The sequence below is a fragment of the Vipera berus genome (assembly GCF_964194415.1).
Source record: "Vipera berus genome assembly, chromosome: 4".
In the NCBI taxonomy this organism is placed as follows: domain Eukaryota; kingdom Metazoa; phylum Chordata; class Lepidosauria; order Squamata; family Viperidae; genus Vipera; species Vipera berus.
In genome coordinates, this window is record NC_138206.1 from 99535127 (window position 1) to 99549766 (window position 14640).

The 14640-nt window shown below is 40.7% G+C and overlaps 1 protein-coding gene across 3 annotated transcripts in view; it reads right to left on the reverse strand.

Annotated features, from left to right (window-relative positions):
- The window catches only part of POGLUT2 (protein O-glucosyltransferase 2), a 32262-nt gene extending 17818 nt beyond the window's left edge, over window positions 1–14444 (reverse strand). For 2 of the 3 annotated variants that reach the window (XR_014026258.1, XR_014026259.1), the window contains exons 1-4: window positions 13118–14444; window positions 8742–8947; window positions 5959–6164; window positions 4317–4394 (exon numbers count right to left, since the gene is read on the reverse strand). Coding sequence is in view for 1 of the 3 variants with exons in the window: in XM_081326501.1 (XP_081182627.1) it covers window positions 4317–4394; window positions 5959–6164; window positions 8742–8947; window positions 13118–13299 (672 nt within the window). In the remaining 2 variants the exon portion in view is untranslated. The remainder of the gene's footprint in view (window positions 1–4316; window positions 4395–5958; window positions 6165–8741; window positions 8948–13117) is intronic. The other variant, XM_081326501.1, reaches the window with a different exon arrangement.
- Window positions 14445–14640: the final 196 nt, after the last annotated feature.

The window sequence follows — 14640 nt, forward strand, 5'->3', positions numbered from 1 at the left end:
CTTTAGAAGAGATTAAACTACAACTTCCAGCAGTCAACATGGCCAAGGAAGAGGAAGGCTGGGAGTTTTGATATAGTAACATCTGAGAGGCCATAGATTCCTCATACTCCTATTACTCATTCTGTGTCCTTTGGGGATTTTTTTTACCTAAAAGCATGAACAACCTTAGCTTGGCTGAGCCATCTGCATTTTTGTACCTGAAATACTTATGACATACCCTTTACACAGATTTGGCTAGACCATCTACACAGGTGGGGTTCAATATTCTGTATACAACATGGGGATTTAGGAGCCCCATTCCCACTGATCCAGTATGCTGGAAAAAAAAATCCAAGTGGGCAATACACCAGAGAGCATCTATGTATCTAACTAAAAAAATAAATCAGTGGCTTTTCCTTCCAGGGAAATACCTTACAATTACACACAGACCTAAAAAAAAATTACAGAGGAGGTTGAGTTGCATTGTATGTTAGAGATAATTACATCTCTACAGGGATATATAAAACCAAGGATGAAAGCCTCCTTGAATGCATATGGGTTAATATAAAAGGAAAAAAAGAATGACGTTACTATAAGTGTATACTACATGCCACCTAACCAAGCAGAAGAAATCTATAAGCATTCTGCTAATCAGTTAACAGATGTATGTAGGAAACATACCACAGTAGTAATGGGGAACTTTAACTACCCTGATATTAACTGAGAGACAAACTCTGCATCAACTGGGAGATCGAACAGGTTCCTGACCAAACTAGCTGATTACTATGTCATCAAAAAGGTAGAGGAAGAACTACAGGAAAAGCTATACTGGACCTAATTCTTACTAATAGAGAAGAAATAACAGAGGGAGTTGAAATTGCTTAAACTTTGGGCACAAGTAACCACGTCATATTGGAATTCAATATAATGCAGACACAAGCAACAGGACAATCAAACCAGTGTCTTACATTTTAAAAGAACTAATTTTAACTTAGAGAGAGCATGGGAAGGATTCTCTGGATGAAAATCTTAAAGGGGAAAACAACTCAAGAAGCTTGGGAAACTCCAAAAATATGATTATAAAAGCTCAGTCTAGCATATTACAACCCAAAAAGGAAAATAAGAAAGAAAAGAAAAATAAGAAATAAGAAATCCAAGAAGAAACCAGCACAGTTGCACAAAGTTGCACAAAGAACTCTCTGATAAACTTAAAGACGAAAAGGTTAAGAATAAAAAAAATGGAAAGAAGGATGCAGCATATAGAATACCAGCAAAGATGAAATCAGAAAAGCTAAGGCTCAGAATGAACTAAGGCTTGCAACAAATGTCAAAAATAATTTTTAAGAAGTTTCTTTCAACATATAAAAAACAAAATCAAGAAAACAATCGGGTCAGTTGATGGGAGAAGATGGCATGGAGGTGACAGGCAGCAGAAGGAAGCACAGCTGCTTTGCAACTGTCTTCTCAGAAAAAGAAAAACAAAGCCCTAAAAGACAGGCTAGGAGTTCAAATTAAAATAGGCAAGAAAACGGTAAGAGAACACCTGTCCATTCTAGACAGTTCAAATCCCCAGGATCTGATGGATTACATCCGAGAGTTCTGAAGGAGATGGTAGACATGATCTTGGAACCATTGAACCGTATCTTTCAATGATCCTGGAGCACTAGGGAATTACCAAAGGATTGCAAAAGAGCTGATGTGACTCTCATCTTCCAAAAAAAAAAAAAAGGAGGGGGGGTGAAACACACCCAGGAAACTACAGACCAATCAACCTGACATCAATACCTGGGAACATCCTGGAAAAGATAATCAAGCAACAGATCTGCAAACACCTAGAGGCAAGCAAAGTTATAATCAGAAGCCAACAAAGGTTTGTCAAAAACAGATCAAGCCAAACAAATCTTATTTCATTCTTTGACAAAGCGACTAAATTAGGGGACAGTGAAATGCTTTGGACATAGTATACTTGGATTTCAGTAAAGCGTTTGACAAAGTAGACCACAACCTACTTCTTGCTAAGCTAGAAAAATGGGGGATAGAGAGCATCACCACCAGTTAGATTTGTAATTGGCTGACAAACCACTCAACATGTAATCCTTAATGGAACTACAATGGAGGGAAGTAAGCAAGGTTGGGTACCCAAGGTTCTGTTTTAGGCCTAGTGCTCTTCAGTATCTTCATAAATGATTTAGATGAGGGAATAGAAGGGGAACCCATCAAATTTGCAGATGACACCAAACTGGTAGGAATAGTCAACATTACAGGCTCTAGGAAGATAGGCTCAAGATCCAGAGGGATCTCAACAGACTGGGCCCTATCTAATAAAATGAAATTCAATGAAGAGAAAAGTAAGGTTTTAAATTCAAGCAAAAAACCCCAAATATATAAGAATATATTAGATCAGACATGTCAAACACAAGGCCCGGGGGCCGGATCCGGCCCGCAAAGTGGTTTCATGTGGCCCCCGAAGCCATCCTGGAAACAGTGAGGGAACGGCCCCCGCTGCCTTGGCCCTGGCCTAGAGACCCTTCTTCTGACAGAGACCCCCAGATCTGTCCCACTCCTGCCCAGGCCCCCATAGGCACCCTTGATGCCAATGATGTAGAGCTGGCCATGCTCACCCAGCAGGCCATACACACTCCAGCCATGCCCACCCAGTAGGCCATGCCCACCCTGGCCATACCCACCCGGCCCCCCGAGGGCAACCACAATGCTGATGTGGCCCTCAATGAAATTGAGTTTGACACCCCTGTATTAGATGAAACCTAGCTCAATAATAATAACTGTGAGAAGGATCTTGGAGTTCTAGTGGAAAATTGCTTAACTATGAGCCAGCAATGTGTTGCAGGTGCCCAAAAACCCAATGCGACCCTAGGCTGCATTAAGAGAGAGATAGAATCAAGGTCACATGAAGTGTTAGTACCACTTTACAAGGTAAGGCTACACTTGGAATACTGCATCCAGATTTGGTCACAATATAAAAATGGTGTTGAGACTCTGAAAAGAATGCAGAGAAGAGCAACAAAGATTATTAGATGTTAGAGCCGGAAGGGACATTGGCGGTCTTCTATTCCACAGCCCCGTGCTCAAGCAGGGGAACCTATACCATCTCAGACAAGTGACTGTGTAGTCTCTTTTTAAAAAATCTCCAGGGATGGAGTGTCCACAATTACTGGGGGCAAGCTATTCCACTGGTTATTGTCCTCACTGTCAGGAAGTTTCTCCTTAAATCCAGGTTGCTTCTCTCTTTGATCAGTTTCCAACCATTGTTTCTTGTCCTGCCCTCTGATGCTTTGGTGAATAATGTGGCCCCCTCTTCTTTGTGACAGCCCCTCAAATACTGGAATACTGCTATCATGTCTCCCCTATTTCTTCTTTTCTTTAGACTAGCCCAGGGGTCAGCAACCTGAAACAGTGAAAGAGCCACTCGGAACCGGTTCCCTCACAAAAGGAAAAACTGGGAGCCGCAAAAAAATGTGTGCACATGCGCATAACAGGGTTTGACTGAAGAGTGGAGCCAAGGCGAGATATGCACCTACCCTGCATATTTGAATTGATTGGTTGAACTTTTTTAGTCCCACTTTTTTTTTTGGACTGCACATGGCAGAGGACTGGGAGCCGCAGGAGACGGCTGAAAGAGCTGCATGCGGCTCCGGAGCCGCGGGTTGCAGACCTGTGGACTAGCAAGTCCTGCAGCCGTTCTTCATATGTCTTAGTCTCCAGGCCTTTGATGATTTAGACCGGAGGCTAAAATATATGAAGAATGGTTGCAGGAATTGGGTATGTCTAGTCTAGTGAAAAGGACTAGGGGAAAATATGATAGCAGTGTTCTAGTCTTTGAGGGGCTGTCACAAAGATAAGGGGAGCAAACTGTTTTCCAAAGCACCAGAAGGTAAGACAAGAAGCAACAGATGGAAACTAATGAAGGAGAGAAGCAACCTAGAACTAATGAGTAATTTCCTATCGGTTGGAACAATAAAACAGCAGAATGGCTCGCCTTCAGAAGTTGTGGGTACTCCATCACAGGAGGCTTGTAAGAAGAGACCGGACAGCCATTTGTTTGAAATAGTACAGGGTCTCCTGCTTGAGCAGAGGGTTAGACTAGATGACCTCCAAGGTCCTTTCCAACTCTGTTATTCTATTCTGCTCTGTTCACATGCAACGCATTACAGCTTTCCCCATCCATCCATTCAGGGTTTTTTTTATCTTTATTGTTCGTATTTATTTATTGTTCGTATTTATTTGTACTGTTCACGGCAAAGGTTATATCAATTCAATATAAATTGAAGAATACTTAAAATAAAACGATTTATAACATAATTAAAGCATATACTCACTTTTCTCGTCAAAGAAAGTAAAATAGCATCCATGAAAATTCTGAAGCCAACATGTTCACCATGGGTCTTTATATAAATCTAAAGTAATTCAAGAATCACAAATTAGGGATTTTTTTCCCCTTTTCCAAAACAATATTAGGCTCACTTCCATTCTCTTACTCCCCCAAAACATAAGAAACACGTAGAGTTCACTTTCTGTAACTTTGAATAGTGAAACTTATCCTTACCAAATTGGTACTCTTTACAATAGGCATGGAGCATAATTCTTATCATCTCCGGCAAAAATGACTATGCTGGATGATAGAAATTACCATGCTATTCCATAGGATTAGAAAGGAACCATGCCTTAAACTTAAAAAGGTTCTTCAGTTCATCGCAAATATATTTCCTGCACTCCATTATTGCTTAGAATTTATTGTCACAAGCTGTAGCTGTCACACGCTGCCATTATATCAAATGACTAAGCGTTGTAAAAACTGATGGTAGACAGGTATCGGAGTAACTATTTACGTACAAAGTCAAGTACAGAGGTAATCGACTTTGCATCCTATTCATCTCCCAGCTTCCTTGAATCCAGAGAAACTATTTTCCATCATTCTTCAGGCTTCTTAAGAATGAATGGACCTTGAACGAACCTTTATTGTCAAAGTACAACCATGTACACATTGAGATTGGCTGAGCCTCCCTTCGTGCCCCCACCCCCAGCTTACAGTGACACAAACCCTCCATCTTATTATTTATTTATTTATTTTAATTCCATTTATATCCCGCCCTTCTCCGAAGACTCAGGGCGGCTTACAAGCTTAGCAGTAGCCTTCATTCTATGTATATGCCTGCTTATTAGGGCTTTCACACACACCCCAAGCGGCATTATTACAAAGTCAGCTTAATTGCCCCCAACAATCTGGGTCCTCATTTTACCTACCTCGGAAGGATGGAAGGCTGAGTCAACCTTGAGCCTGGTGGGATGCGAACCTGCACTAATTGCAGGCAGCTGGTGTTACTTAAGGAGGCATTAGCCCACTGCTCCACCAAGGCTCTATTACACCATGTGAACTAATTGCACAACGCACCCGCCTCGCAAGTCAGTCATGCATAAAGTTTATAAAAATAATTTCTCGTTCAAAAGCCTAACAGCCCACGGGTAAAAGCTGTTTTTCAGCCTGTTGGTGCGGCTGGCTATACTCCTATATCTCCTACCCGATGGTAGGAGAGTAAAGAGATACCGTCCAGGGTGTGAGTCATCCCTGAGAATTTTCCTCACTCTTCCAAGGCAGCGAGCCCTGGCGATGTCATCCAGTGGTGTCAGGGGACAGCCCACGATGTCTTGTGCTGTGCTCACCACCCTCTGTAATGCTTTCCTATCTGCGGCTGTCAGGCCAGCATACCAAACCACAATACAGTGCAAGAGGACGCTCTCTATAGTAGACCGGTAAAAGAGGGTCATAAGCCGTTGTTCTACCCTGTTCTTCCGCAAGACCCTAAGAAAGTGAAGCCTCTGTTGGGCCTTTCTGGCCACCTGGGTTGTATTAACTTTCCAGGTCAGATCTTCGCAGAGGTAGACTCCCAGAAATTTAAATTTAAGGCATTTACTTGTAGGATAGCCATTGTCACTTGTGGCCCTATAGCACAGAGTACGTACCTTGTTGTCTTTTACAGTATAGTGGCACAAACTTTGCCTGTGCCCAAACCGTTGAGGAATTTCTTTAGCAATTTTATCTGGATCAATGGTGGGAAAATGTACCAAATCTCTCTGAATCTGCTGAATCTCTCGTGGGCAGCTCATCACTTCCAGCCAAGCACTTCCATCTTCCTGAGGGCAGTCACAGTTTTCATGATAAACAGGTCCTGTGTAAAATGCTTTAAAGTTATACCATGCATTTTGTCTTGGCTCACTTCAGATTCTCCTTTCTGAACTGACGTGGGACTTCTGTGATTAAGCAAAGTATCTGTACATTACATAATTGTTCAAGCAAAGACCCAGATTGTGTTTTCATTTGGCCTCCCACATCTGGGCTTAATCCACTTCATTTTAAGTATTACCACTGTCCAAGTTTCAACATTTTTCTCTTGGCAGAGAAACTTTTAGTATGAAATATATTAAGAGATCTAAAGTAATATCCATCCAAACTAATTTGTACTTTGTCCTGAAATGAGATTAAAAATAAATAAACTCTATCTAGGTAGTGACACATCTGCCTCTTTATTTATGCAATTATTATTCCTTCATTGCAAGCAATGATTGCTCAACATCTTGCCAGTGCCTTAAAATGTAATTTGTTATAGCTCATCGTAATCATGAAAAACACAAACGTAAATTTTGCCAACACTTCTGCCAATGATCTCAGGCATTACTGTATCTTATATTATCATTATTTTATTCACTTTACTTCAATTGTGCAGCTAGATTTTTCATATTCACACTGTACAGTACTGCAAACAATACTGTCCAATGCAGCAGAGCAGGTCATCCTTTGAAGAGGCACTAAAAGAAGAAGTGGCCAAAAACTCAGGAGATCATCAAATCTAACAAGATTTTGGCATTCTGGCCCTAAGCGCACATTTCACACGGAAATTCCAAAATCTCCAAGATTTGGCTGTCTTCCAAGATTTGGGTCCATATTTTTTGTTACTAGATTGAAATACATTGTGGTAAGATGCCGATAACAGCTGCCCCATTGCTGACTACTTGTGATGATAAAAACAGGTGCTCCTACAGCAGGGGTAGGCAACCTTGGCTCTTTTATGACTCGTGGACTTCAACTCCCAGAATTCCTGAGCCAGCCATGCTGGCTCAGGAATTCTGGGAGTTGAAGTCCACGAGTCATAAAAGAGCCAAGGTTGCCTACCCCTGTCCTACAGGAAGAGATTGGAAACCGTTTACAGATAGTCCTTGAGTTATGACCACAATTGAGCCCAAAGGTTGCTAGGTGAAAGCATTTGTTAAGAGAGTTTTGCCCCATTTTACAATTTCTCTTGCCACAGTTGTTCAGTGAATCACTGCATTTGTTAAAAGTTAGGAAGACGGTTGTTAAGTAAATCTGGATTCCCCATTGACTTTGCCTGTCAGGTCGCAAAAGGTGATCATGTGACATTGCAACCGTCATAAATATGAAACACTTGCCTAACATCTGAATTTTGATTAGATGACCATGGGGATGCTGCAATGGTCCTAAGTGTGAAAAATGTCAACTTTTTTCCATGCCATTTTAACTCTGAACGGTCACTAAATGAACAGTTGTAAGTCAAGGACTACCTGTATTTATTATTTAAGGATGCTCTGTTTGAGCTTCCTTTGGCTTTGCTTTAAGCAAGCAGCCACAATTCCCAGTATTATCCACAAGAGCCAATTGAACATTCTGCTTCTAAATTCCGACAGCATAGATACTAGCAATTTCCCCCTCCCTCCTCCTCCTCCTCCTCCTCCTTCCCACACCCCGATGTAAGATCAGTGCCACCCTCCTGGATTCCCACTCAGGGTTTTTGAGCAACCTGGGAAAATAAAACAGCTAAATATGAGTTCAGCTCTTATCTTTCAGGAAATGCTGCTCGAGCAATTTTATAGTGTTCCCCCCGCCCCCATGGGCCTACAAAGTGTCTTCCTACCTATTTTTCCACATCCCTGATTCTTGGATTTCCCCCTCCCATCTTAAATCAAGGCACTGTGACAACTTGGCTTCCTCCCCATTCCTATTCTTCAGAGGAGCTACTTTGCTCCTTTCTTTGTCCAATCACTAGGTCAAGGGGAACATATTCCTGCAAATATGGCGCAATACAGGCAGTCTTAAATTTATGACCCTAATGGAGCCCGCCCATTACAGTCAAGTCATGATGGTGGTAAAATGAGTCATTACATGACCGAGCCAATTTTACCACCTTTTTTTGCAGCAGTTATTAAGCGGGTCACCATGATTATTAAATAAATCCACAGATGTTAAACAAACCCATTGTTTACTATGGGGTGTTTTTGGTGAACACTGGTAGTAAATGGGGTCTACGATGACTCGCCATAGCCAACTCACCACAGCCAACTTACTGCCGCCAACTCACCATGGGACAACTCGGCATGGCTAACTAACCACAGCGAACTCGCCGCGGCCAACTCGCCACGGGATAAGAGTTAACAGTAATATCGAAGAAATAGTGGAATAGAATCATAAGTTGAGGACTACCTGTATTCCTTTCTGCTCTTTCCTTTGTTCATCCATAAAAATTAATACTTCTACATTTTCAGTACCTCTCAAGATGTAAATTCACTCTCATCCTCTCTTGGAATAGAAATTGGTAGGGGAAAAGGAAGATTAAAAGAAAAGAGCGATTCTAAACAAGACTAACTAAACTGCAGGACATTTGTATATCCTTGGACTGAAGGTCACATTTTTAAAAATAGTTTGATTTCAAGCTAGCATAACACCATTTCTGTACCTTTTAAAATATATGGAGATTCAGCAACATGTTTGCTTTTTGCCCAAACCTCAATTCTCAAGCTTTTGTAGCTTGCATACATTCTGTATCGCACGATGAAGGAACCATCTTTCCTGTCCAATATTTGCACTCCCACTCGTGTAAATTGTTCCTCAGGTGCTGTGATCTTCACCTGAAATGCTTTATCTCCAGGGGAGGTGGTAAATCTATCCAAGACATAAAAACAAGACAATTATTTTAAAAAAACATAGTTTTTTGTAAGTTCAGTTCCACATATGGAAAGATTTCAGAATTCTTACCAGAAGAATGAGCCTGGTATATCCTTTTTCCATTCAGGCAATTTTTTGATGTAGTTTCCATGGTAGCTAGAAATGGTGGGAGATCTAGCCTTCACCATCCAGAAGATGCCAGGCAGAGAAGGCTAATCTACCATATTAAAATGCATTGTCCTATCTATAAAATTTATTTTTAAAGAAACTTCAAGAAATTCTCTTCTGCATTAAATTATCAAGCTATTCCTGCATACCAAGACCATCAGAATGTCACTGATAACTCACGTTAATGAAGACTTCAGGCACCCTGAAGCCACTTAAGTTACACATTGCAAGAAAAGACTAGTAAATTAGCAATCCAACTTTATTGTTGAACTTCCTCATGATCTTTTATTTATTTTTTATTTATTATTTGGATTTATATACTGCCCCTCTCCTGAAGGACTCGGGGCGGTGTACAGGGCAATTAAAACACTATATACAACACATAATATACAAAAATTAAAATAAATTAAACCAAGTAGCCCTAGACAATAAAACACGTTCTAAAATGTAAAATGTAAAATTTAAAATCTAAAATCCCAGTCCCTCAGTCCAGGCCAGCAAGTTCAAATAGCCAAGTCTTCAGGTCACGGCGGAAAGAGCGAAGGTCAGGAGCCATCCGGAGCTCAACAGGGAGCTGATTCCAGAGGGCAGGTGCGCCCACAGAGAATGCTTTCCCCCTGGGGGCCGCCAGTCGACATTCCCTGACCGACGGCACCCTGTGGAGGCCCTCTCTGTGGGAGCGCACAGGACGATGGGAAGTTAACGCCGGCAAAAGGTACTCCCGTAAATAACCCGGACCCATGCCATTTAGGGCTTTATAGGTCATCGCCAGCACCTTGAATCTCACCCGGAAGACAACTGGAAGCCAATGCAGCTCGCGGAGCAGAGGTGTTACATGGGAGTATTATTTCCCAGAAATTTCATTTCCTCAGAACCCAATTCAAGAAGTGATACCCTGGGGCTACATTTCTGACATAGAAATCAAATACCTTAAAATTTCAGAATAAGCAGATACCATTGTTTCAAAAACATAGCAAAATCCAGATATATGGACCTCAACTATTAAAATTTTTAGCAAGGACCATGTCACCTGGGCAATTGTAAGTTTTGAAATTCACACTTTGCTAGACACCCAGGTGGAGAAACACAGCTCTAAAGCTTCTGTAAGCCTAAAGCCTCTATAAAGAGATTAAATCCATATTCTAAAATCATTTTCACTGTTGGATCCAGGCCTGAATAATACAACTGAAAATAGATCACATCAAATAACTTTTTGAGGATAACCTAAAATGCCTTCTTTCCTATTAAAAATGGATATTCATTTCATACTGCTCATTGGCCTAGTGCACAGGTCTGCACAGGTCTGCACAGGTCTGCAACCTGCACAGGTCTGCAACCCGCGGCTCCAGAGCCACATGCGGCTCCCAGTCCTCTGCCATGTGCAGTCCAAAAAAAAAAAGGGACTAAAAAATTTCAACCAATCAATTCAAACATGCAGGGTAGGTGCATATCTTGCCTTGTCTCCACTCTTCAGTCAAACCCTGTTCTGCACATGTGTGCATGTACGTGCATGCGCACACATTTTTTGTGGCTCCCAGTTTTTCCTTTTGTGAGGGAACCGGTTCCGAGTGGCTGTTTCACTGTTTCAGGTTGCTGACCCCTGGCCTAGTGAATAACAATAGCACTTAGACTTATATAACGCTTCACAGTGCTTTGCAGCCCTCTCTGGGCGGTTTACAGAGTCAGCATATTGCCCCCAACAATCTGGGTCTTCATTTTACCAACCTCGGAAGGATGGAAAGCTGAGTCAACCTTGAACCAGTGAGACTCGAACTGCTAGCAGTCGGCAGTCAGCAGAATTAGCCTGCAGTACTGTATTCTAACCAGTGCACCATCACAGCTCTTACAATAATGATGATGATGATGGTGGTGATGATGACACAAAATGTTACACATAAATCTAAGTCATATGTGGGATAGGATTCCTAAAGGTGGTGTACAATTGCATGGTTTCATATTAGACTTTGGGAATGTGCTTGGTTTAATTGAACATTTTGTTGTCAAGGAAAAACCCAGAATCCTGTCTTCCTTGATATCTCAAAAGCTGTCAGTTGTCTCCAAGATCTATTATTCAGAAACAGACTGTCTATGAAACTAAATGAATGCATACCACCATCATGATCATGTGTAGGCCTTTTCAATTTATCTAATCCCCCTTTAAAGCACCAGAACCGAGAAATTCATAACTTCAGGAAGCATATTTCAGAAGCTGCATTTACCTTTAAAGATTCAGGATAATGTAGAAGAGTTCCACTATCAACTACAATGCTAAACTACATTATTTCAGTAATGCATTTTTTTTTCCTGAAAAGGTTTTCTCATCCATAATTTCATACAAAAAAAATCTTCTGTATCTGATTAAAAAAAAGCACTAGTATTCAAACCATATATGAAGGAGGGATGCCCTGGAAACAATAGATTATATAAGATTATAGTCCCATCATGTACAACTGTTAAATGATTAAAAACAGCAAAGTTTCTAACAATAAGTAACTAACATCTACTTAAATCATCTACACTTAGGACTGAGACCAGAAATAATAAGAATTCCAAAAATTTTCTCAAAGTTTTGGGGCTGTTGAAGACATCATGAAATTAACACACATCTGTGAAGCTACAAAATTACTAATTTAAGAAAATAATAAATGAGATTCTGTAGTTTTAATGGAAGCATGTATGCACACATACACACATACATGCAAAATTATGCACTGATGAAACTATAGTTCACCTTTGGAACTGCAAGGATCTATGGTAAAGAGAAAATTACAGCCATTCAGTTGGGCATTAGCCGAGTTGCCTTGTGGTAAGATGAGAGGCAACAAATTTAATAAGTAAATAAATAAATTATTTAAAGTGTTTGCAGTATTGATCCTTTTGGCTCACTACTTTGTAACTTATTGCAAGTGCAATATAAGTAGTCTTCGACTTACAACTGTTCGTTTAGTGACCGTTCGAAGTTACATCACTGAAAAAGTGACTTGTGACTTTTTCACAATTACAACCATTACAGCAGCCCCATGGTCATGTGATCAAAATTCAGATGATTGACAAGTGACTCACATTTATGACGGTTGCAGTGTCCTGGGCTCGTGATCACCTTTTGCGACCTTCTGGCAAGCAAAGTCAGTGGGGAATCCAGATTCACTTAACAACTGTTACTAATTTAACAAGTGCAGTGATTCTCTTAACAAATATGGCAGGAAAGATCCTAAAATGGGGGGAAAACTCACTTGGCAAATGTCTCACTTAACAGAAATGTTGGGCTCAATTGTGGTTGTAAATCAAGGAATACCTGTAATAGAAAAGCAACTTTATTCGTTTCCATGATTTCCTAATCCTAAATTAGGACACATATCAGGATCATCTCATTCCTTGCATCTTAGATACTACAGGTAGTCCTCGACATACAACAGTTCATTTAGTGACCGTTCAAAAGTTACAACGGCACTGAAAAAAGTGAATTATGACCATTTTTCAGAGTTACAATCTTTGCAGCCTCCACATGATCATGTGATCAAAATTCAGTTGCTAGGCAACTGGTCCATACTTCTGACCATTGCAGCAACCCGGGGTCCCATGATCCCCTTTTGCGACCTTCTGACAAGCAAAGTCAATGGGGAAATCCAGATTCACTTAACAACCAGGTTACTAACTTATCAACTGCAGTGACTCACCTAACAACTGTGGCAAGAAAGGTGGCAAAAGGGAGCAACATTTACTTTAAAAATGTCCCATTTAACAACAGAACATTTGGAACTCAATTGTAGTCGTAAGTCGAGCACTAGCTGTACACACATTTAGGTAACTATACGAACACAAAAGCTGGAGTGAAGTAAAGAGATGTACGATTGTTAAGCTACAAAAGAAAAAAAGAGCCCTACCACATTGTCACTCGCAGGTCTCTATGAAATCATATTAACCCCAAATTATTTTACAGACTCTTTCCTATATCTCTCCATAATTTAAAAAGCCGTTATCTAGAGAAACTGTGCTTACCTCTTCCCTTCAGTGTCCACAGCCTGGATATAAAAATAGCGAGCAGGAAGAACAACTCCTGCCCTCAGTCCAGGTCCCCATAGTAAACTTCTTTCCGGACTTAACTGGGTTCCATAAAGTGATTCACATACTACAGCGATTGTCCCCAGAGGTAAAAAGCAAGTCAACCAAATGCTAAACATTTACAGGATTTCCTTTTAAGAAACAAAGCAAACCAAATGCAGAGGCAGAGGAGCGGGGAGCCAGGAGTATTTGCTCTTTTTAGGTAAAAATGAGCAGAAGTACGCACAATGTGGTTCTTTCGAAGTATTTCCTCAGTCACACATCATTTTCTGATGCTTTCTTAAAATGCACGCTCCAATACTCCCAAGCGTTCTTTTAAAAATTCCTATCCAATCATTTCAACTTCTTTAAAAATCTAGAAGTGAATGTCTGGTTTTGCTCTGGATGACTTTGGAGAAAGAGAGGGAAATGAGCAACTATGTCCTATTTCCTTTGTTTTGCCTGTGCAGCCTTTACTCTTTTTTCTTCAGTAACATCTTACAATTACTGCCAAGCCCAAAGGGGTGGAGAAGGGAAAGGAATAGGATCATTGGTCCAACAAAACTTCTTCCGAATGAAAAATCACATGGGAGCCACTTCCCAGGTTCATCAGTAATGCTGGGAAATGTAGTCCAAAGGTATCCGGAAATTTGGAACAGTGTATAAACTAGCTAAATTGTGGAATGGAGGAAAATCAGATATTTTTTTTTTAAAAAATAGCACTTTAAATATGCCAAAAAGCATCTTACTGCTTAAAAGCTCCCAATCGTTTGCACTGTAAGAGATGCTAGAGAATCCCATGATGATTTAGTTTATCATTCTAAAGTATATAAGGGACAGAGACACACGGCCCCACATGCTTGATGTAATTTGCGTTTTAAATTAAAAGCATATTTGCAAGATCTTACAAAAGACTACAGTGTTTGCATCTTACCACCAAGTTTTGCATTGCTTGCAGACTAGGAAACATGGCGTTCACCAGGTTGAAGAATATATTTAACAAAGAATATAATGGTTGAAAAACGTATTACGATCCGTATTACCTTCTCTCTCCAGCTTCTCCTTGACTGTTCAGCTATAATCTTATCCTGATTTGGGAGCACTAAATTAGCCATTTTTCAAGCAGCCACAAAGAGGATCGTGCTAAAAAAAAGTGTAAAATGCATCCTAAAAACCCTCTAAACTGATTTTTTTTTCTAGACAACACTGCAGCATCCGGACCTTCAATCGATCCTACCGCATTCTAATTGTATTCACACATAGTACTGATTAACAACATTTCTACACGCCCCAAATAAACGATTCTTGCCATTCAGCTTCCGGCAATGACCGGTTACGTCCCACCCGAGAAGCACCGATCATCACTCGAGGATAAGCAAGGCGGGAAATCCTTTACATTAGGAGTCTCCAACCTTGTCAACATAGCCCAAGCATGGCTGGCTGAGGAATTCTGGGAGTTGAAGTCCACAAGTCTGACAGTT